The sequence below is a fragment of the Haemaphysalis longicornis genome, unplaced genomic scaffold (genome assembly GCF_048455015.1).
Source record: "Haemaphysalis longicornis isolate Haplotype H1 unplaced genomic scaffold, Haemaphysalis longicornis Haplotype H1 scaffold_5, whole genome shotgun sequence".
Classification (NCBI taxonomy): domain Eukaryota; kingdom Metazoa; phylum Arthropoda; class Arachnida; order Ixodida; family Ixodidae; genus Haemaphysalis; species Haemaphysalis longicornis.
This window is the reverse complement of record NW_027526385.1, coordinates 71,303,695-71,327,113: the sequence shown is the minus strand read 5'-3', so window position 1 is coordinate 71,327,113 and position 23,419 is coordinate 71,303,695. Positions and strand designations below refer to the sequence as shown.

The window sequence follows — 23,419 nt, the reverse complement described above, 5'->3', positions numbered from 1 at the left end:
TTGTATGCAGCCATATCGAAAGCCAATTTCTAAAGAAGTTAGTGTACGCCTTACAGCCTGAAGAAAATATCCACACAAACTATGTGCGCCTCTCAAACATCCACAAACCTCCTAATAAGATATGTGTGACGGTGCAGCAAAATTAATTCGTTGGGCATAGAAAAAACATTCACCTGATACAAGTCAACAACAACGAAAGAAATAGAAGACAACCGCTTTGTTTCCTGATTTGCGATGCGCATGTATGGACGCGCCGCTTGGTGCGTAGCATTACACTGTTGAGTCTTCATAAGAACATTTCAAGAATACTTTAGGGGGGCCTACGCATTTTGCATACCTATCGAGGAGCTCTGAGCCCTGAACCTCGCAAATAAGCTAGAAAAGATGAGTTACACACGATCATCTGACCGATGCTCTGAAGAAAGTTGGTCTCTCTCTTCTCGTTCGTTGCAAACTTGTGCGGTATACAGCTTGCAGTTATTAAGATTTGTCAATAACTGAATTACTGGAAATACGCTTTTTCATGCCCTAAAAGATCGAAGCGGGCGATCCCTTACAAGCGCACCACAGCGGTGCCAGTGTAGCAGCGGCCCAAGTGTAGCAGACGACAGCGGCGCGAGTCCCTAAGCTGACGTCAGAGCCAGGAGGCGCCACTCAAACATCTCACCGCCAATAGTACGATGATTTCCTTACTTAAACCAAGTGCAGCGTCGGTATGCTAACGCTCGGCTTTGCGTTGTGTGCTGTCCTGAGCCAGCCAGCTCACGGGTGAAGCCGGCGTGCTAAGCCCTCGTCGGAGAAACGGCGACCACGACGACACCGACCCATCTCCTGAAGAATCGAGGACGAAGTTTGCCATCGCTAGTTCTCCACTTCCTATCCTACAAGCCATGTTCCAACAATGTGCCAGAGATCACTACACGAACAAATGCTGTGCTGCGATATGGCGAATACTGTGAGGTGAAGATGATTGTGTGCATCGGGGTGTAGTGCTCGACGTACTACCACATTCGACTTGTGATTGCGGTGACGGCGTAAACTTTGTAAATGAGAGAAAAAAAAAAAAGCGAAGTTCCTCCGGTTGCTAGTGGACTTGGTCCTCTATCCTCATTTTCACAGCGAGCCTCCTCTGACTGTAACACCTTCCCTCGTGGTGGTGTACAGCCATTGCTACTATTTCTCAGGCCCACTTTGTGTTGCACACAGAAGTAGCCATTCCACTGAGAGGAGGGGGAACCACCCCCGCAACCTCACCCACCCAGACGTCGTCACCTGTACTCGTACTCTTAAACGTATGTTGTGCTGTCAATGCTGTAAGCATTGTACGACGCAAGATAACGTGTATGCTAGTTCAATCAACACAGTGAAGCACCTGAAGTAGCTTGGTGATGCTTTGAGTTTGTCAGCGTATCCATGGTCGCTGTTCAAGATCTCTATACAGTGGTTGCAAGAGCACAGCCTGAATGTTTGTAACCACTTTGCCGACCACATTTTCCCTTCACCTTATGTGAATCCTTGCCAAGTTACCGCCGTCAGGTTCTGTTGTTTTCTTTATCTCAAAAATCTCTGCCCTCTGATGTCCTGCTCCCTCCCTGCCTTGCGCTGTTTCCAGGAGGAGGAAGCTCCTCTCACACAAACGCAGTCTTGACCGGCCGGCCCATTGCCGAGGAGGGTGCTGATCATCCACTGTGGGACCAAGGCCATTCTTGGCAGTGTGTGCAGTGGAGATAGTCTATTGGTTGTTGACCCGTCACCGTTCCATTACTCTTCACTGTCCTTTCCTTTACCGCCTTTCCTACCTTTTCTTCTCAATCCCATTTAGGTCTTCCTTTTAGAAAAAACTTGCTAGCCAAATAGTGCTCAACAGAAGTCATTATGCAACAACGGTAGGGGTTTTCAATTATCAGTCCTGGACTCTCTACGAACTCCCCGAGAGGCAATCTGGCATTTCTTGCTCACATGTATTCCTGTGGTGTGGAGAATCTTGTGACTACCCGTGGACAACGGGTGAAATGTCACTGTAAAGACCCAGTATATGGTTGAGGAATTAAGTCAACTTAATCTTTGTCACTTGAAAAATCTTGCATATTCTTCACATTTGGCCTCATGTTAGCTCCTTCTGCACAGGCAGGCTTAGTGAAACTATGTATGAACTCGCTGCACATTGGCTCCAGGGTACCATTTTCGGTTAAATAGCCTGCTGAAAAATACCGAACACTTTCCAATATCAACTTCAGGTTAGTTGTAGTGCAGTGGGATAGTTTGTCGTGCACTCAGAAGCCATGATGTTTTTCATAGCTAAAGCTGTGGCTACGTGATAAATCCAACAAGTGTAGCATGAGTTGTTAGACCAGCGACCGTCCTTATGTTTCTTGCCCTCTCTTCGTTTCTGTTGCACCGATTCCATCCAAAACGCACTCTCTAAATGTCTGCACAGTTTCACCTAAAAACTAGACCATAAGCTACAGTTGAGGCTAACATCAACCACCCAGAGTTATCGTCTGCGGGTGAAAGGGTGAGGAGCGTGATCCAGAAAAAAAAAATGAAAACAATATGATGCTGTTTGGGCAAAAGCTTTATTGTGCTCAATTTCTTTCGGAAAAAAGTTACTAGCGAGTAAAAGTGGATTTCAGATTAGTTTATCTTCAGCATTTCTTTCAGTAAAGTTTTACTAAGGCTGCTCTCATTTCACAAGCTGACATCACAAGCACGGTGAGTTAGGCAACAGCACTGCCTCAACATTAAAATTGTATCATGTAAGGTGTTTCGACTGTGGTGATTCCGGCACTCAATAAAATGCAACAATAATGTGTTTAACAATCACGCTTATGACTCCACATTACTACCCCTCCCTTTGCATAATACCACCAGAAGCTACTGCATTCTACCTGCCCTTGACATGAATGAAAATTTCCGGGCACCTTCCTCTGGCACTGACGTCACCTATTTCCCTTTTCATTAAAAAATTATGAACAAGGTAATGGTCCTTTTATAGCAACCTGAAACGCAATTTTGTTTACTTTTTTCTTTGTGCTGAGTGAAGAGTGGTGTTACAAAGGCACCTATGTCGAAAGCAGCCCTGTTCTCATCTTCGTTGCCCCTGTGAAGAATAAAGGCGATTTAAAAGACTACTGACATGAAATTTCCAATTTGAGCAACTATGCAAATAGCTTCTTGTGTATGTAATCTTTCAGAAGTTGGAACTTTACTGTTTCATAAAACAATTTCAAGCTTCGCACGTATTCAAAAGGCAAAACGGTGCAAAAAAAAGGCAGAACATCAACCCAAGAAAAAGAAATTGATAAACAGCACAACATGAGCGAGTACATATCTTGAAACACCTGCACTACCTATGGTCTAAAAAGGTTTGCCCAGTTCAGTCTCGTAGCAAGAACTGAACATTATAAGTAACTACTCTTTTAATATGTGCGCCGTCTCATGCACTCATAATACAAACAATCTGGTGGCACAGGTTGGAATTATCAGCTGTTGAAGTGTTTGCTTTTGGCTCTAGCTCCTCTATTACCATATATAGTATATTGAACAGAAAAATTTTGAACGACACATGATGCACGCACACAGAATTTTTGGCTAGGGGTCAACACATATCGCATCATGTGATAAAATAAAGAACAGTGGCCGTGTGTTGGTTCTGCACAACAGGAAAAAACAGCATGGCTGGAACAATGACAAAGGAAAGACGTGACACACCCAGAACTCGTGTGATGAAATGCTTGCCAGTGCCCTTTTTGGCATTATAGCAGACCCTGAGTTGTGTACAGTTTTGCTGAGAAGCTTTGTATATCATGTACAGTTTTGCTGAGAAGCTTTGTATATCCAAGCCCACATATTGCACATGTGCTAGTGCCAGTAGGCAGTGTTTCCCGGTCCCCCACCTCACCCTGTCCCGTGAAGCTGCATCTACGGTCCGAAATGCACAAACCCCTTCCCTTCTTGCCCAGCCTCGTGTCCACTATATAAATGGAATCCTCCTGCCCCACTTGCCCGACAACCAACTGCCCTTCACACCCCACCAGTACTACCCCTCTGTTGGGGGTGCATCCACTATACCTGCCGCAACACGCTTCCTGGGAAGACTGGCTGAGCGCGGATCATGGTGTGGACGTGAAGTCTATGCAAGAACTTCTGGTGGTCATGGCATTCGGGTTAGTGAGGAACTCTGGTAGATTTGCAGACTGGCCGTCTTCTGATGAAGATTAGGAGACGGCCAGGCAATCTAGACTATGACTGCCTATATAGTACAGATTTCTCTCTCTCTCTCTCTCTAGGCATGAATACCACATTTATAATGATTTAACGCGCTCATAATAGCAGTGCATACAATGTGCCACTACCTAGAAAGAATGTGGCAATGATGTGTGTTGTTTAAATGCATCAGACTCGTTTCACACAACAGCAGTTTCCACGAAAGCGAGTGCTTTAAAATGGAGCGCTTGTAATTTTGAACTAAATTTTTATAGGCAAGAAGTCGACTGATCTTTCATACGCAGTGTTTTCGAAGGGTCTTTGATGCCTCATCACATCTAGCACAGCTAGGACATGAGGGGGTCAGCTAGTGGGTAAACCATAATGCTCACAATAAAAAAAAAACGGGCAGATTAAAGGACAGCAAACAGCGTTAGATTTTATTTTGTGCTGTGAGCGTTATTATACGTACCCTTGTGTTGTTTTCAAAACAAATGAACACTTGATTCAGTATCGCTTTGGCACTGTGCCTGTTCCTCTAGCCTGAAAACTAATACGCGGAGTAGCAAGCAAGCACCAGCAGAACAATACTAAGCACTCAAGGTCTGCACAGAATATACCACACGCATGCTCAGGTTATCAGTTCCGTGCGATATAATTGCGTTTTTTCCCTTCAATGTTACGCGGGTAGCAGCTACGTTGAATGAAAGAACCTCGGGCGCTAAACAAACGCCAAGGCGACCGTAGCTGACTAGTGCAACCGCGCATTGCTTGCAACGGCTGCCTGCAACAATCGCTGCCCGTGCAAGCATCGCACTCAGCCGCCGAATGCGCCGACATGAAGGGCGATGCGCAGAGAACACACCCTGCACTCGGCCCCACCTCATTCGCGCATTTACCATGTGCTATGCTGTCACCGCAATCACAAGACGAATGTGGTAGTACGTCGAGCTCTAGGCCCCGATGCACACAATCATCTTCACCTCACAGTATTCGTCATATCACAGCACGGCATTTGTTCGTGTGGTGATCTCTGGCACATTGTTGCATCGTGGCTTGTAGGATAGGAAGTGCAGAACTAGCGATGGCAAACTTCGTCCTCGATTCTTCAGGAGATGGGTCGGTGTCGTCGTGGTCGCCGTTTCTCCGACGAGGGCTTAGCACGCCGGCTTCACCCGTGAGCTGGCTGGCTGAGGACCGACGCTGCACTTGGTTTAAGTAAGGAAATCATCGTACTATAGCGAACACTAAAGTAACCAGCCACGACAACGTAACACGCGGATAGCATCCAAGTTGAGAGCGGAAGAAACTGGTGCGTCCATAATGAGAGAGAGAGAGAGAGAGTGTGATTGGATGGAAGAAAGGAAAGGAAAGTGCACTGGGGATATTATTGAGCTCAGTAGGGAGCTCACCTGCATACAACCCAGTGCGGTGGGGAGGGGAAGAGGGGATAAAAGACTTGGGAGGAGGCTAGGGGTGGAATAGAAAAGGTGTGAAAGAGAAAGACAGGAAGCAGAGAAAAAGGGAGAGAAAGAGAGAATATAAAAAAAAAAAGAGAGAGAGAAAAGGGGGGGGGGGGGGGGGGCATTACATAAGCGACAGCGGCACAAGTGTTCGGCGCGAGTGTTTGTTGAGCCTCAGCTACAGGCGCTGGGTTAGTCCAGTGGCCTCGAGGAATGCCAGGAGGTGTCTGAACACTTCACGACGGGAGCTGGCAGGACCCGTCGGGAACAGCAGGTCCTGCAGGTTGTGTCTGGGCTGTCCGAGACGCTGGAGTGCAGCCTGCAGCACTGCTCTGTGTGCTGCGTGCTCGGGGCAGGACAGGAGCAGGTGCTCCAGCGTCTCGGGTTCGGGGCAGTCGGCACAGGCGGGGGAGGCGCGTCGTCCTTGGTGGTGCAGCAGGGCCGCCACCTCACAACAGTTGAGGCGCATCCGGAGCAGCAGGCTCCGGACATCCCTGGTGAGACGCCCTGGCAGAACGGGCGGGGCCTGGCCAGAAACTACTCGGGGGTCTGGGTGTCTGGTCAGGGCCATTCGGGCCAGGATTTGGCGTGGGGCGTCAAACGCCGTCACGTCAAACGCCGTCACACCCGGAAAAAGAAACGCAGTGCCTATTCTGTGGACCAGTCCACAGGATAGTGTTCAGCTTTATTCTGTGGACCAGTCCACAGGATAGTGTTCAGCTTTATTCTGTGGACCAGACCACAGAATAATGTTCAGCTTTATCCTGTGGACCATTTGAGGCGGCGCTTGGCGGTGCTGATCGGCGTGGTCGTGTCGTGCAACATTTTTTTTTTTTTAGATACTTATTTCAGTTTTGTAACTGCGCCTTCCAGGGCGGGCGCTCCGGTCGCGTGTTGCGTAAGGTCCCTAGTGTTGCGCGGTGTCGGCGGCAGCGTCGCAGCGTTGACGGTGTGCGCCGGTCCGCTGAGCTCTAAGTTGCGGTGTGTAGTGCATGCGTGTCTGCTCTACAAGTTTCTTCTTTTCGCGTGCGAGAACCTTGCTTCTTCAGCGCGCGGTTGTGCGGCCAACTTAACTTAGCGTTTTCTGCGTGGTTTGTCCACAGGTTTGTGATCTGGTTTACAAAAAACCTAGGCTATGAACCTAGTAACACACATTTTTGATGCCGATTTTGAACGTACTGCAACATTTTTTTAGCAAGCCTGCCCCGAAGTCAACTGAAGCCATGCCAAGCTTGTTGTTCTATAATAAACATTGCGACTACATACAGTGTGTTGCGACGATAACTGGAACACTTTAAAAATTTTTCCTGAGCGATCCGCCGCTCTGTTCACGCTCAAACTTCACACAAAGGTCGCATTTTGTGGTCTATTTTGTTTGACATCGGGAACAACAACGGTAGTTACCTGTTTATTCTGAAAATAAATAAAAACGATTTTCGCATATGGGAAAATGGCGGCGATTTGGACGTGCGAGCCCGAAAACCGGGTTTTCTGATCGTCTGTTAGCTCATTTCTAGGTGCATTTTCTGATCGTCTGCTGCACCATTTGGCTCCGTACGTGAATCCCAAACATGCGTTTCACTCTGCAGGTGGTTCCGTCGTTCCAACATCAACTTGCGCTGGCTCGCACGTCCAAATCAGCGGCCATTTTCCCATAGGCGAAAATCGTTTTTATTTATTTTCAGAATAAACAGGTAAGTACCGTTGTTGTTCCCGGTGTCAAACAAAATAGACCACAAAATGCGACCTTTGTTTGAAGTTTGAGCGCGAACAGAGCGGCGGATCGCTCAGGAAAAATTTTTAAAGTGTTCCAGTTATCGTCGCAACACCCTATTACAAAGTTCGCGTGAGACAAATACGGCACAAACTGAGCGTCCTGTAGCGTTAAAACGGTCGGCATCATGTCATCGGGAGTTGAAGACGTTTCTTTGCCCGCCTAATTTTTGTGAACGTGAACTCGGCCGCATTTCGCCGCATCGTGGGTCGTGGTGTGGAACGTAGGGCTCGCCGCTTCGGAAGTCTTCGTTGATTTCGTGTGTTCTGTTATGCTGTGTACTAAATGCCTGACGACGACATTACGCTACCTGCATCGCTTGCTGTGCGTAAAGGGGAATGGTGTTCTGATTAACGGAGTTGAAACCGTCGGGGAGGGGGGGGGGGGGGGGGGAGGGGATAGAGGTATACAGCTTTGCTGTAAAAGTCTCTAGTCTTCGAAGCACGAAGCGTTCTAGCTCGAGGCGTAAAGGAGAGTCTCTGTGTTTTTCTTTTTTTTTTACTATGCTTTTTTTTTCTTTATTGCATATAGAACAAACAGGCACGTGAATGACTACGACGCTGGTTTAAAGCACATCAGTGTCGGTTTAAAACCCGCTCACCGAACTTTGGTGGTCAAAAACTATCATGCACATCGAAAGAAGACAATTCTTCTAAAATTGGTAACCACGTAAGCTCCGGGCACTGCATATTAATTACGCGTTACGAAGCGCTCTAGCGCGAGGCGTAAACGATCGTGTCCGGGTGTTGTAGCACCGTGACATGAGAGGACGATTACGACGACGGGAGATGCCAGCCCCAGCCCCTAAGCGGCTCGGCCCCTAAAAAGAAGTAGGTGCCGACAGACTGGAGCATGGGAGCTGTGGCCGAACCGCATAGGAGCACCGTGTAGTTGCACCGGCGGTAAACGAAAGGGGCAGAACACGCATGCGCGCCTGCCGACGGTGATAGCATTAAGAATTTTTCGGTTTTTCTTCATTAGGCTGCTTGGTTTTATTAAAAGCTTTTTAGCAAGAGATTTCCTCCTCGTTCATTTTGTAAAAGACATAAGCATGTGCCCCATGCACAATGCATGTGCTTAGCCATCTCACAAGCGTCAGCTGCTTAAGTGGGCTGGGAAATTATATGTACTGTTCCTGTAAATAAAGATTCCTATTATTATTATCCGCTCGTACAGCCGGCTGTGAGGTAGGTCGGGGCGCCAAGACAGCACATGAAAGAAAACAGCGTGTTTCACGAAACGTTTTCGTCCGCGGTCGTACAACCGAATGCACTGAAGAGGCAAAGTTCTCGCACAAGGGTAAAGACAAACGCAAGCGAAAAGAAGAAACTTGTAGAGCAGACACGCAACTACACACCGCAACTTAGAGCTCAGCGGACCGGCGCACGCCGTCAACGCAGCCGCCTAAAGTCCCTCCAACTCGCGACCAGAGCGCCCACCCGGGAAGGCACAGGCGGCGCAGTTACGAAACTGAAATAAGTATCTAAAAAAAAAAAAAAAATGTTGCACGACACGACTGACACGACCGCGCCGAACAGCACCGCCAAGCGCCGCCTCAAATGGTCCACAGGATAAAGCTGAACATTATTCTGTGGTCTGGTCCACAGAATAAAGCTGAACACTATCCTGTGGACTGGTCCACAGAATAAAGCTGAACACTATCCTGTGGACTGGTCCACAGAATAGGCACTGCGAAAAAGAAACTCGGCACACGGCGCTACATCGGCTGCATCGGCTGCATTCGGGCGCGAGGCGTGCGGACAGTTTTAAAAGTTATCCGCGCGAGGCGTGCGGACTGTTTTAAAAATTATCCGCGCGAGGCGTGCGGATAGGGACAGCCGAGTGGGTGAGTATGTGGCGACACGAGCGCCATAATGGATAGTGGCAGAGTCGGCAGCAACCACAGGCTGCCGCTGCATGCTGCACTATCTCCGTAGCAGCCATGGTCGTGGATTGTGTTGGTGTTTTGAGTTTGTGATCGGGACGCTTTAATTTGGTTGTGACTGGAACAATCAAACCGAAACGGCTCTTAGCTAGCCCGTGAACATGCATGGGCTTTACATGGCTGCGATGAGGCCTTGCCGGCTCATCTTAAGGCGGAGTGGGGTTGGCAATGCTCTCATCTACGGATCGCAGTTCTCGACAGGGTCTCGCACAACTGAGCCAACGGAGCCTGGCCAGGAGGTAACGCGCGCCTAGATGTTCGCTGATACAACTTCGGGTTTGCCTGATACTGGCTGTGTTCCTTTTATCAACAGACAAAGGACCAGGAGGAAGCGTTCCTAGGCATACCTTCAGGTAAGCATGTCTGAGAGCAACAGTTTTGATCGTAGGAACTAGTCGCGATTTCTCGTGCGGCTATGTTTCACGGCTGGAAGGAAAGTGAGCAAGTAAATACAAGTTCAGTAACAACGGCTGAAATGAGAAAAAAAAAACGCAGAAAATAAAAATTGGTTGCACGCACTGGCAATCACACAGTGCGAGTCCAACGTAATGCAACGCGACGTTTTGTTTTGTATGCGACAAGTTCCATTTAAATCCAGTCTGTTATTCTATGTGAAAACGTGCTTTACACCTAAACTGCGCCTGCAGTTTGATATGCGAGCTTGCCTGCGAATGTTGCACTTATCTCATGGATATCTTTGATATGTCCTTCTAGGAGCGCTTTCCATCTCCTGCTGCCGAAGCAGTGGTCCTGGTGGTCAGAACGTGAACAAAGGTAGATACCGGTGGAAAGAGAACCACTAGGCCGTTCATGTAGCTCACCTCCTGGTAGTGTGCAGTGAACAGCAAAGTGGAGATCCGCTTCCATCTCGAGTCTGCCGCCTGGATACCCACTGAGGGACGACACCGAATCAGAAGCCAGGTATGAAACCCTTACCACAGCCAGCCTCGAAATTTTCGGCTCGGCTTGAGGAAATGCTGCCCATGAAACATGCTATTTGATTGCAAATATAAGTACGTTGTTTAGAGCTGATGGCTCACATTCCCGTGTCCTCTAATGCATTCACGTCAACTCATTAATTATCCCTTCCTGCACTGGCTGCACCAGTGTTATGCTAGTGTTACACTCAGTGTAGCTGGTGCAGTCCGAAAATAGCACTAGTGGTGGATTACCCCTCCTGTTATGAAGAAAGTTGAACGACATGAAGTTTTCAAATTCATATTTTACAAAGAAGCGATGGAGTGATATGATCGTCCTGTGCATTGCTTGTTGGTGCAGTGGGGACACCTGGTGAACAAGCAGGGTGACCTGGTGTTGACCTGTGACGAGCGCCGCAGCCAGGAGGCCAACAAACGGCTCTGCCTCGACCGACTGCGCGCACTTGTGGAAGAAGCCTGCCAACCACCATCGCCTTCCGTACCAGATGCTGCCACGCAACAGCGACACGCAGAAAGGTGCGCTTAAGTCACTGCCGATTGCTGGTGCTATAGTCCTCAGGTCTTTAGCTAGTCTGCCATTTGGGACAGCTTTTCATTACTTCTAGCCTCGGCGATTTTGACAGCGACTAGAGCCTCGCTGGGTTGTCCTTCTTGCCCCAATGAAGAGGTTGGCCTGTTGCCAAAACATGTTTGCCACCAGCAACATCCAATTAAAAAGCAACGCAACAGCGAATGACTGTCTTCCTGCCAAATGATGCTTATTTTGTCCTTATAAAAGGGCTTTATGAAGCATTTTATTTAGGCAGACCGAACAGTAGCTGCACGGCAAAAACTGTTGCAGCTTCAAATATCAGCGAGTGGAAATTTTGTACTTCAAAGTCGGGTTTAGTATTGATTTGAAAATGTAATCAAAACAGTGGAGAGTTAGTATACTTACCGGGTTTACCGGGTAATACTTACCGGGTTTACCCAGAACCACATGTACTACACCCTGAGAGATTTTAATCGAGCAGTCTGTTCTGCTGGTTGCCCGTAGGCACTAAAACACTTGCACTTGTTTGGTCGTTTCCACAGACGTTCGTTTTTGCAGCAACACTTTCAATATCGCTTCAGTAGGTGATTTCAGCCACAAAAATTTAACCCAGCAAGGCCTTAGAACTAAAGATAGCCTGCTGACCAGGGCTGCTACCATCTCACAGGTGCCCGTTTGATTATCTTGTTTATCGCCCACTTTCACAGATGGCGGTACAGTACCACTGAAGTGCCTGTGTTCGCACTTTGCTTCTGGCTGGACTTCAATACCAGCCGTATTTTTATTACGGTTCATGCTAATCGTTTTCTAAAACGCGAGCTATGACTCGACAAACGTGGTCATGTAAGTCACCGCGCCGCTTGTGTCAGAGAAGTACAATGGGCTGTGTTAGGCAGCGTCAGCTGCCAAAGTGCCGCACTAACTGCTTCGGTGTTTACGTGTTTGTTCGTAACTTTAATTGTTCACCCCACAATTCTTGCAGTTATAAAAGGAATGTGCCCTAAATTTAAGCGCAAATAGCTCGTTCGGCAAGCTTATGAGCCCTGCCTAGTTTGCGTTTGCTTTTGCCAGCCTCAGCCAATCGCACAGCTGGGCATATGACATCATAGGTTCTGTTGCGGAAAATGAACTAGTGGGTCGCATGGCCATTCCCTTTTCTCCTAATTACGTAGCTTATTTGAGTGAGGTTTATGTTAGGAATGGTGTCAGTATGATTCTAACGAGGCAATCTTTCGAATGAACCAAACTTGCGTTTTGTCTGCGTGGCCCCTTTAACCGTATTCAAAGATTGTAAGTCTCTCTCTTGCAACACATCACACACTGATTTGGCACCGGAGGATGGCCTGTGGGAGGAGCAATCGCGCGCTTGCTGAGGCGGTGGCGCCCTCTCTTGCGTTGAACTGGATTTAAGCAATTAAATGAGAGACAGACTGGACGCGTAAGTTGTCTTCGTGTCACACACTACCGCATGCTTAGAAGTGTGCTAAGGAGTTCCGCGAGGTGTTGGAAAACGAGTGTCCTGTCCCGGTGTGTTCTTTTAGTACACATTTTTGCCCGTGGAGATGAAACGTTCTACCGCGAGGCATTGGAAAACGTGTGTCCCGGTGTTTTAGTACCGTGACTACATGAGACGCCAACGACATAAGACGCCGACAGCCTTAAGCGCCTAAGGGGCTTCGCCCCTAAAAAGAAATGCCTAGCGCAAGTCATTTTTGTATTGGCCGCTTTTTGCCTTTGCCGTCAAAGGATGGTCTGGTCATGCATTGTGGCTGCTCTAGCGCTTTACCATCCTCATTTCTTCTAGCATTGGCTGGAAATGACGCTGTTATGATGAAATTGCCACAGGAGAAAAAAAAAGTTTGCTCAATCGATTTAGTTTTCCGGCATTCACACTGCTCATGCGCCGTCTACTGGGACTTTTTCTTTTCGTTCTTAGAACAGCTTGAGGAGACATTTTGTTTTTGCATTTACTTTTATCTCGCCTACCTTCAACACTGTGTTTACCGTGTTTTTGTTAAAAAAAAATAAGCGTACACTATTTTTAATTTAGAAATTGCTGCTGCTGTCAGTTATGTACTTATGCTTTGTTTCAAATATGCCTAATGTTTTCTTTTTGATGAATAATGTTGATATGAATGACGCACACCACCAGGTCCAGTAGCTTGGAAGGTTTTGCCTGTAAATACTTCTTGTTCAAGCATGCTTTAAATTTCTGGCCCGGCAAATGAATCCAGTGACAGACAGATGGACCAAAATTTTTGCATTTAGATAGCCCAAGACAGATAATCGCCTCTAAAAAAAAGCAACAGTTTGCTTTGAAGCATACGGTGATATTTTTGTGTGGTGCATAAGAGAGGTCGAAGTTGAGTTTGTTGTGGAATGGGGTTGCCTTGTGCTTGCACTGCAGGCAGGCCAGAGCTGCTGCCCGGAGGATAGAGGAAAAGCGGGCTCGGTCCCGGTGGCGTCGCCAGAACGAGCCGTCCAGCCTTCACTAGGTCAAGCCAATCCAATCCAGTTCTTCCAATGCAGCAACCACTGCCGTCAAGCCATTAGCTCAAGTCTGTATTTCGGGTGACACCATCCACTCGTCAAGGAACCACTGAGGATAGAGAAAAAACACACTCGATCCTAAAGGTGTCGGCAGAACAAGCCATCCAGCTTTCTCTAGGTCAATCCAATCCAGTCTAATATTATCCAATGCAGCAACCAGTGTCATCGAGCTTCTGGCTGTGTCAGGAGCGGTACCATCCACTCGCGAAGGAACCACTATAACGACTTTTGAAATTACTTCTTGCTGCTTCGCTAAATTAAAATATTTTTGTTGGAGTCATTGTAGTCTGTTTTTGTGTGCTGGTCTGCAAATATTTCTTGGTGGTGCAATTCGAGCTTAAGGCTGTCTGAAAAAATACTTCCTAGCTTTTTCAACACTCAGATGTCAGCAGGATACATGGTTGCAAGTTTTGCACTCGTAGAATGGTTCATTTTTAAGGTGAAAGCCTTAGACCTCTATGGCTTGTGGAACGTGGGAGGTACAAATTAATTGCTTGTGGGGTTTAACGACGCAACGCCAACGATGAGGCGCGCCGTAGTGGAGGGCTCCGGATTAATTTTGATCGCCTGCGGATCTTTAACGTGCGCCGAAATCTCGTACACACGGGCGTTTTTGCATTTCACCTCAATCAGAAAAGCGGCCTCTGCGGCCAGGAATCGAACCCGCGACCTCGTGCTCAGCAGCGCAACGCCTTAGCCACTGAGCCACTGCGGCGGGTGTGGGAGGTACAGAAACGTGCGCAGAAAATTTGCGGTGCGCCGGGAAAGGGAAACAGCAGCCGCTTCATTCCACATTGCTGTGGGTGACGATGCACCAGGCCCTCGCATCATTCCGTACGTTCATTCCGGCTCTAGACGTCTGTTTCAGGGCCGATGGACGTACCATGCATGTCCCTGGGACGTCCAGATTTAACACTTCCGTACGTCACGTCGGAAACTGGATGTAATTAGGATGTTCAGTAAAAATTTCCAGAATCGCATAACGAGAAGCGTGCTCCTGCAACAAATATGACGCCGCACAAGACCAACGCACTACAGGGCAGACAGGCACACATGAACACATGGAACTTGTTTCACATGTTTCATTAGTGGCTCTCAATTCTTATACATCCTTCCCCAAAGAGATCATTGCTGGAGTAAGTGAGGTGCTTCAAAAAAGTAAAAAGAGTAGGCATAATTTCAGAAATATGCAAATGAAACTTGAATTATACAAGTCAGGTGTTAATGTAGAAAATGTTTTTAATTTAAATGCAATGTAGCTTTTTTGTTTTTGCATTATATTCAATGTAAGCCATTATTTGACAGTTCATAGCCACTTTGTACGACCATTGGCAGGTGTTATTCATACTTGTACATCTGTTTCTACATGTCACCCGCCGCGGTGGCTCAGTGGCTAAGGCGTTGCGCTGCTGAGCACGAGGTCGCGGGTTCGATTCCCGGCCGCGGCGGCCGCTTTTCTGATGGAGGCGAAAAGCAAAAACGCCCGTGTGTTCGAGATTTCGGCGCACGTTAAAGATCCCCAGGTGGTCAAAATTAATCCGGAGCCCTCCACTACGGCGCGCCTCATCGCCTGCGTTGCGTCGGCGCGTTAAGCCCCACAATCAATCAAATCAATCTGTTTCTGCATGTCCACTGTAAGTCCGAAGATGTCCATCCAAACATGGACGTACAGTGGCCGTCCAAACTGGGCATTGGACGTTCAGCTGTGTTTCGGACATCCCACGGACATCCGTAGTTGCTTGGATAGTTACGGCAGGGAAGTCCAAAAAAGTACGCCACGGCGAAAGAGGCTAGAGCAGCTCGAAATGCTGCTTTGTCGTCAACGCCGTCGAGAGGAAGCGGCTATGGATGAAGATGCGACAGTGCACCGACGAGGGCAACATGAAAGTTCAACAGAAAGTCCGGCTTTAGGCTATCGCCTTCACATTATTAGAAAGTTCTAAGCATTCTGCTCAATTTTTTTGCAGCAAATGTTCCTGCTGCATTTATTAACAGTTGCTAGGTAAAACACGTGCAGCCTTAGGAACTAGCCAAAGTTTGTACAGTCCTTGTTTCGCCCGTAGGTGGCTCGTCTAATCAAAATTTCCTAGAGTTCCTGTATATCGCGTAGCGCGAGAGTTTCGCGTCTGATTGCCACATGCCGCGGGTTCCAGTTCGACAGAAAGCCCGCTTTCAGTGCTGCGCACAATACCCCGTATTCAGTCAGTTCTGCTCAACTGTGCATCGGCGGTTGTGGAAACGGCGGCCGCTCATCTGATAAGCTACTACTACTACTAAGTGGTTCATCTGATAAGCGGCAGAATGTTTTCTACCGGCCGCTCCTCGCCACTCCTTCTCGCCTCTGCCGCTCGCGCGGTGGCCTGGCGGCAGCTCCTCTGTGTGGGACTTGTAGCTTTCCCGCACGACTGGAACTCAAGATGGCGGATGGACGCGCAACTCTGCTCCCCAAGGGGAGCTATATACAGGAACTCTAAAATTTCCAGTAGTTCGAAAGTAGGAACAACTATAGTCTGTGTCTCCTTCGACTATATGCAAGGAAAGTCGTTAGGTATTACATTACAGCTGTGTTGTCATTTTATAAAGAGGTGATACAGTTGGTGGCCAGTGCTCCCACGTGCCTCTCGTCAATAGTTTACTCAGTTGTTGCCTTTTGTATTTGTAGAAGATGAAGCGCGGTTTTAAAGGAGCCATGAAGAGAAAATGCAAGTTGGTTTTATTCGAAAGATTTCGTGTTTTATAGTGCCCCCAGGGCTTGTCCGGATACAAACGGTGCTTTATTCACTGAGAAATTAAACAATTTAGGTTAAAATTTTGATTTTCCCGCTCAATCGTGCGTTTTCGTGGTCCCAAGTGACATCACTGGAACCGACCGCTCTGCAGCCTAGAGTACCTTCATTCACGCATCCGCCGTACAGGGTAGAGACACGTATACGCTGGCGCCGCCATTTTCGGTTGCTCGCTCGCCGCCGAAGCAAGTCATTGTGTCAAAACCGCGCTAAAATTATCGCCGCAACGCGGTTTACTGAAGAAGTTTGAATCATATTGTCTGTTTCGCGTTGCTAGGTCTCGTGGGAAACGAAAAGAATAACGCGTCGAGCCCGTTGGCCCAATTGCGGCGGCACGGGACCGTTCAAAGGTTGTCTCCACCCTGTACAGCGGTGTTGGTTTGTTCCCGCGTTTCTTTACGTTCCGTAACCTAGATGGCGCCACCATACCGTGGCAAGCGTTTGGTTTGTTTTTGCCCGCATATAAACCTGGCTTGTTTTTGTTCTGGGAGAAAATATTCGTTCCCTGAAACAGTGCTCGCTCGACAAATGGGGTCACGTAAGACACCGTTGCTTGCGTCAATCGGCCAGTGTCGTCTGAGACAACCCCAAGCCCCGTAGTGCTGTTCAGCTAAACCAAGCATGCTGTGCGCACTACGAACAGCAGAACGCATCATTACTTCTATGTTTACATGTGCTTTCGTAACTTCCACTGTTTGTCCCATCATTCTTATTGCTTTGTAAAGAATGTGCCCTAAATTTAAGCGCAAATCGCTCGTTCGTCTCGTTTGTAAGTTCTACCTAATTTGCGTCTGCTTCTGCCAGCCTCCGCCAATCGCAGAGCTTAGCTCATGTGACGACATAGGTTCTGTTGCGGGAAATGAGCTGGTGGGTCGCATGACCATTCCCGTTTTTCCTAATTATGTAGCTTATTTGAGCGAAGTTTACGTTAAAAGTGGTGTCAGTATGATTCTAACGAGGCAATCTTTTGAATGAACCAAACTTGTGTTTTCTCTTCATGGCTCCTTTAATGTACCTTCGTTCTAACCGTCTACCGGAAGGAGCACTGGCCAGCGCACTGAAACAGTTAAAAGGTTGTGCAGAACTTTTTTTTTGTCCCACATTCCTGGCAACTTGTTCAAGGCGGCAATAACCCAGAATGCAAGTTCTTTTTGCTGCGCATGCGCACACTGAACTAACTGGCGTCCTCTGGAAGGTTTGCTGGGCCACCAGACGGCGCTGTAAGCGGCCATCCACCCCATAAGTTTGTCCTCCCCAGCTCGTCACCAGCTGTCTGCACAACACAGAAGTCAGATCACCGGGCGGGCAGTCCAATTCACGTAATTGTCCACGTCTGACTGAAGCGCGTCGCATCGTAGGCGGCAGACGCCGACAACGCCGCACCGCCACCGTGCTCGAGTACGGCGGCGGCCGCAGCCTTGCGGTGGTTGGCCGCGCGGTTGGCGGGGTGCACTCTGCGAGCGGCCAGCAGCCACCCGCAGCAGGCGTTTCGCAGTCTCTGCGGCCGGCAGAAGAAGAGCCGCAGCAGGCAGAAGAGGAACCCGATGCCCACCAACGGCGGGCCCAAGCCCATCACTGTGGGTCGGGACTCCGGGTTGCCGAAGCGGCCGTACGTGGCCAGTAGGGTAACGGCCGACCCGAGGAAGGCCAGAAGCGCTCCGAGCAGTAGCAGCACCTCGGCGCCGAGGGTGTCTCGAAGAAGCTGGCCAGGAGGAATCAGGAAGCGTGTCTTGCTGTGGCGGGTGCCAGGAGGTGGACAGGCGATGCTGACCTCTGTCCAGTCGGCCGCGGGCGCTGCCGCCTCGGCGACGGGCAGCTGCAGCGAGTTCTGCTGCTGCTGCTGTTGCTGCCGTAGCTGCTGCCGTTTTATCATGATGTCGCGGAGGCGCCGGGCCACGGGCGTCAGGGCGGCGCTGCGCATGTTCCGGAAGGACTTGACGGCCAAGGCCACCGTCGGGTTGGTCAGGATGGGGTCGTTGGGGTCCAGGGGCTGCGGTGGCGGCGAGCCGCCCGGCGCCGGAGACGCCACGGCTGCGCCTGCGCTGTGCAACCACCAAGCAGCGTGTTCGGCACAAGGTTACAGCGACTGACTGTTATATGCACAGTCCGCAGCACCCTCTGGACTTGTGTCTGGGCATTATTGGCACCTTCCCTCATCGCTAACCTCTTGCGGCATCGGGCCGTCCCTTCTCAATAGCGATTGTTCCTTGCGCAATCCTCTCACCCGCCCCCCTCACCCCCACATTTCGTATCGCGCGGGTGGGGGATCACTTATGGAATACCCCTCCCTCTCTTCTCCCAAGCCCCTTTGTGCAATCCTGCGCACAAACGTCATTTCATTTCCGTATCTGATTTCTTATTTTGTTTTTGCGCATTAATATTCCGATTCGGAGTGTGAACAGCGCGCGGACGATAAAAAGGCGGGAAAGTGGATGGCACGTATACCGGTCAGAAAATTCTGGGTGGGTGGTGGTGATTTATTAAGAAAGCACGGAAGAGAAAAGAACTGGGGATATTGTTGAACCCAACGGGGAGTTTACCCTCATACAACCCAGTCCAGGGAAGGGAAGGGAGGTTTCAGGATAGGAAGAGAGAAAAAGAGGGAAGAAGGAGTTGAGTGGCAGACAGTCTATGTCGAGTTCGTCTCGTCCAAGGATCGACGGCTACAAACGACGCACTAGTAATGTCAAAACCAGGAAGTTGAGGTGCTGGAAGACCTCCCGTCGGAAGGCGTCCGAACCCGTTGGGAACAGCCTAACAGGAAATCTTCCAGCTTGCGGCTTGGTGCACCTAGGGTTCACACTGAAACACCCCCCCCCCCTCCCCCCTGGCTACGCCCCTGTAAGGCACTGTCTAGCGCTGACTACGACGAGCAGTGCCAAACAATTCAGCAGCCAGAGGCGCCCTGGAGACGAGCCCTGGGATAGGCCGGGGCACCCCCCCGCCAACGTTGCACACCCCGTAGTACAATCAACGAAAATAATAAACCTATTTTTTTAATCTCTCTCGCCAATGCAAGCATTGCATATGACATTTTCCTATCATATGCGTGGAAACCTCGATACCGTGTTCGCCTGAAGTTGGAACTGCGGTCGCGCTGTGTCTACGGAAGGCCTAGCGCGAATGGGCGAGCGAAACGCCGCCGTCGAAGTCTTCCCTCCTCGTCTTGATCTTCTTAAAGTTGCATAAAATTGCGCAATCCATTGCGCAATCCTCCCTTCAGCCGAGTGTAGGGAGCAAATGGAGTGGAGGAGAGACTAAGAATACGGCACACTACTCTGCAGGTGGAAAGCGTGTACCATCGCGAGCAGTTTACAGCCGTGAGTCCGCTCTCTTCATCCCGCACGACGTGTCCCGGCTCCTCAAAGGGCTCCACCGTCCTCCCTGTCGGAACTCCAGGAGGCCTTCAAGAGGTCGTAGCCTGGAGTCTAGTTGATGATTTTGTGTTCTAGTCTAGTCTATTCTAGTCTAGTATTTTGTATTCTAGTCTAGTCTAGTCAGGAGTCTAGTTGATGATCTCGTACTCTTGGTTTTCCAGAATTTCGGTGAATAGAATAAAAAAGGCTACCTATCCCCCACCTAATCATCATCACCACAATCATCATCACTGTTAGAAGCTGACCCCCTTCTCAGGAAAAAAAAACTGAATCCGTCCTCGATTGCAACCGCATTTCTGTCAAATAAAGTTCTTCACAGTTACTACTAAACCTCTCAACGCGGTAGTGCCTGAGCATGGCGGAAACTGTGCATATGCGTAGAGATCCTCCATGGCAATGTGGAAGAGGCGGTTCAGCGCTTGCAATGTTGCATACCAGTGTGGGTGTCTGTGTTTTGCTGTGTAGTTATTTGCGACTGTGCACCAACTAGTGCAGCTACCTGTATGGTACAATTTTTTGCAGATTGGGCTTCCCATGTGCCGCCCTGCATCCGCGCAATCTATTTTTCTTCTAGAAGCTTCTAGAAGCACATATATAAACCTTTAGAAATGAGGTATATCACTCGGAGTAGTGACTGTGTATAAAAGTCTTGAAAAATAGTTCGAAATCACTATCTAAGCAACGTGTTCTACATAAAGGCAAGCGCTGTTCCCGTTTCGGGAATGCCGACTTTACTTGTATGCAGGGAAGGCGTTCCATTTTTTAAAGCGAAAGCTTTCTTAGTGGAACTGATAGTGTCCTGTCAGAGAACTAATGCACTCCCCATAAACCGGTTGGTCGACCGAAAAGCTCTCATACGATCTCTGGACAAGGGATCCACTCAACCTCCCCCCCCTCCTCCCACCAGGAGGATTTCGACACCCCACAAAAAAAAAAAGAAGAAAGATTGCACAACCACGAGCACCCCGCCCTGGGATTTATACATACAAAACATCCCCCCAGCACGCCCCCAGGAGGATTTCGACCCCCCCCCCCCCCCAAATTGAAATTATGGATAAACCCTTGCTCTGGACACACTGCGCATGCGTGTACCGGGCTTCTATTGTGTCAAAACGGTTAGATGAAATTCGCGAAAAAGGAACGGTTTAGGTAGTAAGACAATACACGCATCGACCATAAAGGAGTACAATATATTATACCTTTGTCTCGTAAAGCAGGTATCGGTGTACGCTTAGAACGTTCGTAGATGCGCTTACTTAATGCGCGAAAAATCGTCGTATGGCTTCGTTCTTCGTTCGCCATTTGGGTCGTTGAAGGTTGATTCACGATCGATTGCACGCACTTTCAGCGAAGGTTCGGATGCACTTTTGACGAAGTTCTGATGTGAGAAAGCTTTCGCGATTCTCTCAACTTTCTTTAGGAATTAGGATGGTAAAGTTTTATTGATAGCATTCCGTAGCTGATCGGGATATCTGCAGGTTCGGTAACAAATTTTTGCTCCATTCAGCCGTTCACTGCTTCCAGGAATATTCCTCAATAATTACCTGATATGCATTTTCCTCTTTTAACAAGGGGTAACTTTAGAATTGCGACGATAACTTTGCGGCAGTATTCAATTGATATTAATATATATACACTACCATATTCCACCGACAGTTTCCCTACACGTATGGTCTCTGGATAGTACGATCGATACATCTTCGTCGTCGCAGCATTGGTGACGGCGTAAGGTTGGTTATAAAGATACGTTATCTGTGTATGCTTGATGTTGCTCGTTATCTGAATTCACCACATGATCCCTTTCCGCTGTGATTCCCCCCTTTTCCGTCTTCAAACTATGTAGATGTGCGAACACGTATGGCCCAATAAACGTCTTGCTTCTTTCTTTCTCTAGCGCATATGCCTGAATGGAAAATCCACGATAAGACCGCGCGCTGTTTGCTCGAGGAATGGTACATGGGGCAGACGAGTGGGTTTATCAGTGAGCGGTTACGGTTGCTGATTGATTGTAGGGTTTAACGCGCCGACGCAACGCAGGCGATGAGGCGCGCCGTAGTGGAGGGCTCCGGATTAATTTTGACCACCTGGGGATCTTTAACGCGCGCCGCGTTTTTGCTTTTCGCTTCAATCAGAAAAGCGGCCGCCGCGGCAGGGAATCGAACCCGCGACCTTGTGCTCAGTAGCACATTTGCCACTGAGCCACCACGGTTACACCCAAGGGGTAATGACTGCAACGCTACAACACGCAAAATGTAGTCCAAGATAATTCAGCCGGGCGCGCGCCTACGCGAGCATGCGGCTTAGTTTCAAAGTTCGTCCACATTTCTCTATGGTTCGTCAGTCAACAACAAAAACGTGACGGGTTGTCTTGGGAAGTGATCGCTGGAAGCGGAATTTGTGAACATCACGTGTCCGTCGCAACCTTAGGCCTCTTTTTTTTTGTCATTTTGGACAATTCGCCCATAACTGCTCCAATCTCGTTCCGTATTTCATTTTCCCATAGAATTTCTATGGCGGGAGCAGTTGTGGACTGTCCAGGAATTGCGCGGACAGGCAAATAAGAGACCTTTTATTAGCTAAGGCTGTGAACTTCAAAACTTCTACCGCAGCGCCGGTTATTCGTGATTTTCAGTGATTCGTTTGAGTGATTTTCTACGTTTTTTTTATCTAAATGCACAGTCGGTAAAACGGTGGCACTGCCTCGCCCAAACGGGATTAGGAGAGTACTGCGGTGTTCTAAGCCCAGCCCTTTTGTCTCCAACATGTCTGTAAAGGAGTATATGTTTCGGCAGTTTTTAGATGTAACTAGTTGAAGACACTGGTGTAGTGTGTACCTGCCCTGCGTGCGATCGGCGAACAAGGGCATCTTTCCCCCACCTGGCCTTTGGCCTTCCTTTCTAATAAAGTTTACAACAACAACAATCTTTCCCGCAAGCTCTGGACTGCACACCCTCGAGGACAAGCGCAGTGGACAACGCCCACCTTGCATCTCCGAGACGTCGGCTCCTTTTGGGCGCGGCCCCGTTTCTGACCAGACATTACCCCACCCAGCGTAAATTCTTTCCCAAGCTGCTCATCCTATTTTTTGCAATGATCGATGCCTGACCACGGCCATTACAACCCCGCAGTAATAACCCGCTTAGCTCCGGTCGGGATTTCTTTTCTGCGAATTCTTCATCATCGACACTGGAAGACCGCAAGCATTGATCCGTCCAGCTCTGCCCCGCAGTATAACTTATTTATCGCGTGGCCAAGCTCGTAAACCGTACCACCTGAATCGCCAAGACTGTATTGCGGAGTTTAGGCGCTCAATTTAAATTTTGCTCCAAACAGCGGCAGTGAGGGTCATAAGCGTAAAATATTCACGAAGCTAAGCCCACATAAGAACATTACAGTGGATCGATGTGATGGAATGGACTGATCGGCAAGGTGACGAACGGCAGCAAGTTTGCGCTAAATCATTACGACTGACCTGCTGCAACTATCGTTTCTGCACAGCAGAGCGTAACTAATGCAGTTTGTTTTCTTTGCAGTTACTTTCTAACAATTGTCAGCGCTGACGCATTTGCCTGGAAGCTATTCGGTGCGAATAGCAGTGGACACAGCGAGTAGACCGTCGGATTCTCACTATGCTCTGTGGGTTCACTACGTACGGTAACGAGCGAGCGCAAATTCACGCTCCGTGCACAAGCAAGGTGCTTCGGTGAACGTGCGTTCCATCGCAATGCAGCTCACCAGCGGAAACAGCAATCCGCGTCGTCCTCGACCTGTTGCTACAGCACGGCGTTATGCGTTGCACGGATTCTCGAGGCACGCCAGATTTGTTGCCATACCATCACCATAACGAC

The 23,419-nt window shown here is 48.8% G+C and overlaps 2 protein-coding genes across 2 annotated transcripts; one reads left to right on the top strand and one right to left on the bottom strand.

Annotated features, from left to right (window-relative positions):
* The first annotated feature begins 9,355 nt into the window (after nucleotides 1-9,355).
* LOC144138415 (large ribosomal subunit protein mL62-like) lies at nucleotides 9,356-13,684 on the top strand. Its single transcript, XM_077670685.1, has 6 exons — nucleotides 9,356-9,627; nucleotides 9,702-9,741; nucleotides 10,103-10,162; nucleotides 10,227-10,309; nucleotides 10,667-10,842; nucleotides 13,266-13,684. Exons 1-6 carry the CDS (start codon nucleotides 9,490-9,492, stop codon nucleotides 13,351-13,353), a joined length of 585 nt encoding a protein of 194 aa, XP_077526811.1. The 5' UTR covers nucleotides 9,356-9,489; the 3' UTR covers nucleotides 13,354-13,684.
* Nucleotides 13,685-17,509: 3,825 nt separating this feature from the next.
* On the bottom strand, nucleotides 17,510-23,410 carry LOC144138414 (uncharacterized). Its single transcript, XM_077670684.1, has 2 exons — nucleotides 23,307-23,410; nucleotides 17,510-18,236 (listed from the first exon to the last, which is right to left on the bottom strand). Exon 2 carries the CDS (start codon nucleotides 18,113-18,115, stop codon nucleotides 17,510-17,512), a length of 606 nt encoding a protein of 201 aa, XP_077526810.1. The 5' UTR covers nucleotides 18,116-18,236; nucleotides 23,307-23,410.
* Between the last annotated feature and the right edge of the window lie 9 nt (nucleotides 23,411-23,419).

What these genes read in the sequence shown, in the direction of transcription:
- LOC144138415 (XM_077670685.1), top strand. Translation starts at nt 9,490, where the DNA reads ATGCATGGGCTTTACATGGCTGCGATGAGGCCTTGCCGGCTCATCTTA. An exon ending in GACACCGAATCAGAAGCCAG is followed by an intron (nt 10,310 to 10,666) that starts GTATGAAACCCT and finishes TTGTTGGTGCAG; the next exon opens with TGGGGACACCTGGTGAACAA. An exon ending in CAACAGCGACACGCAGAAAG is followed by an intron (nt 10,843 to 13,265) that starts GTGCGCTTAAGT and finishes CTTGCACTGCAG; the next exon opens with GCAGGCCAGAGCTGCTGCCC.
- LOC144138414 (XM_077670684.1), bottom strand. Translation starts at nt 18,115, where the DNA reads ATGCGCAGCGCCGCCCTGACGCCCGTGGCCCGGCGCCTCCGCGACATC.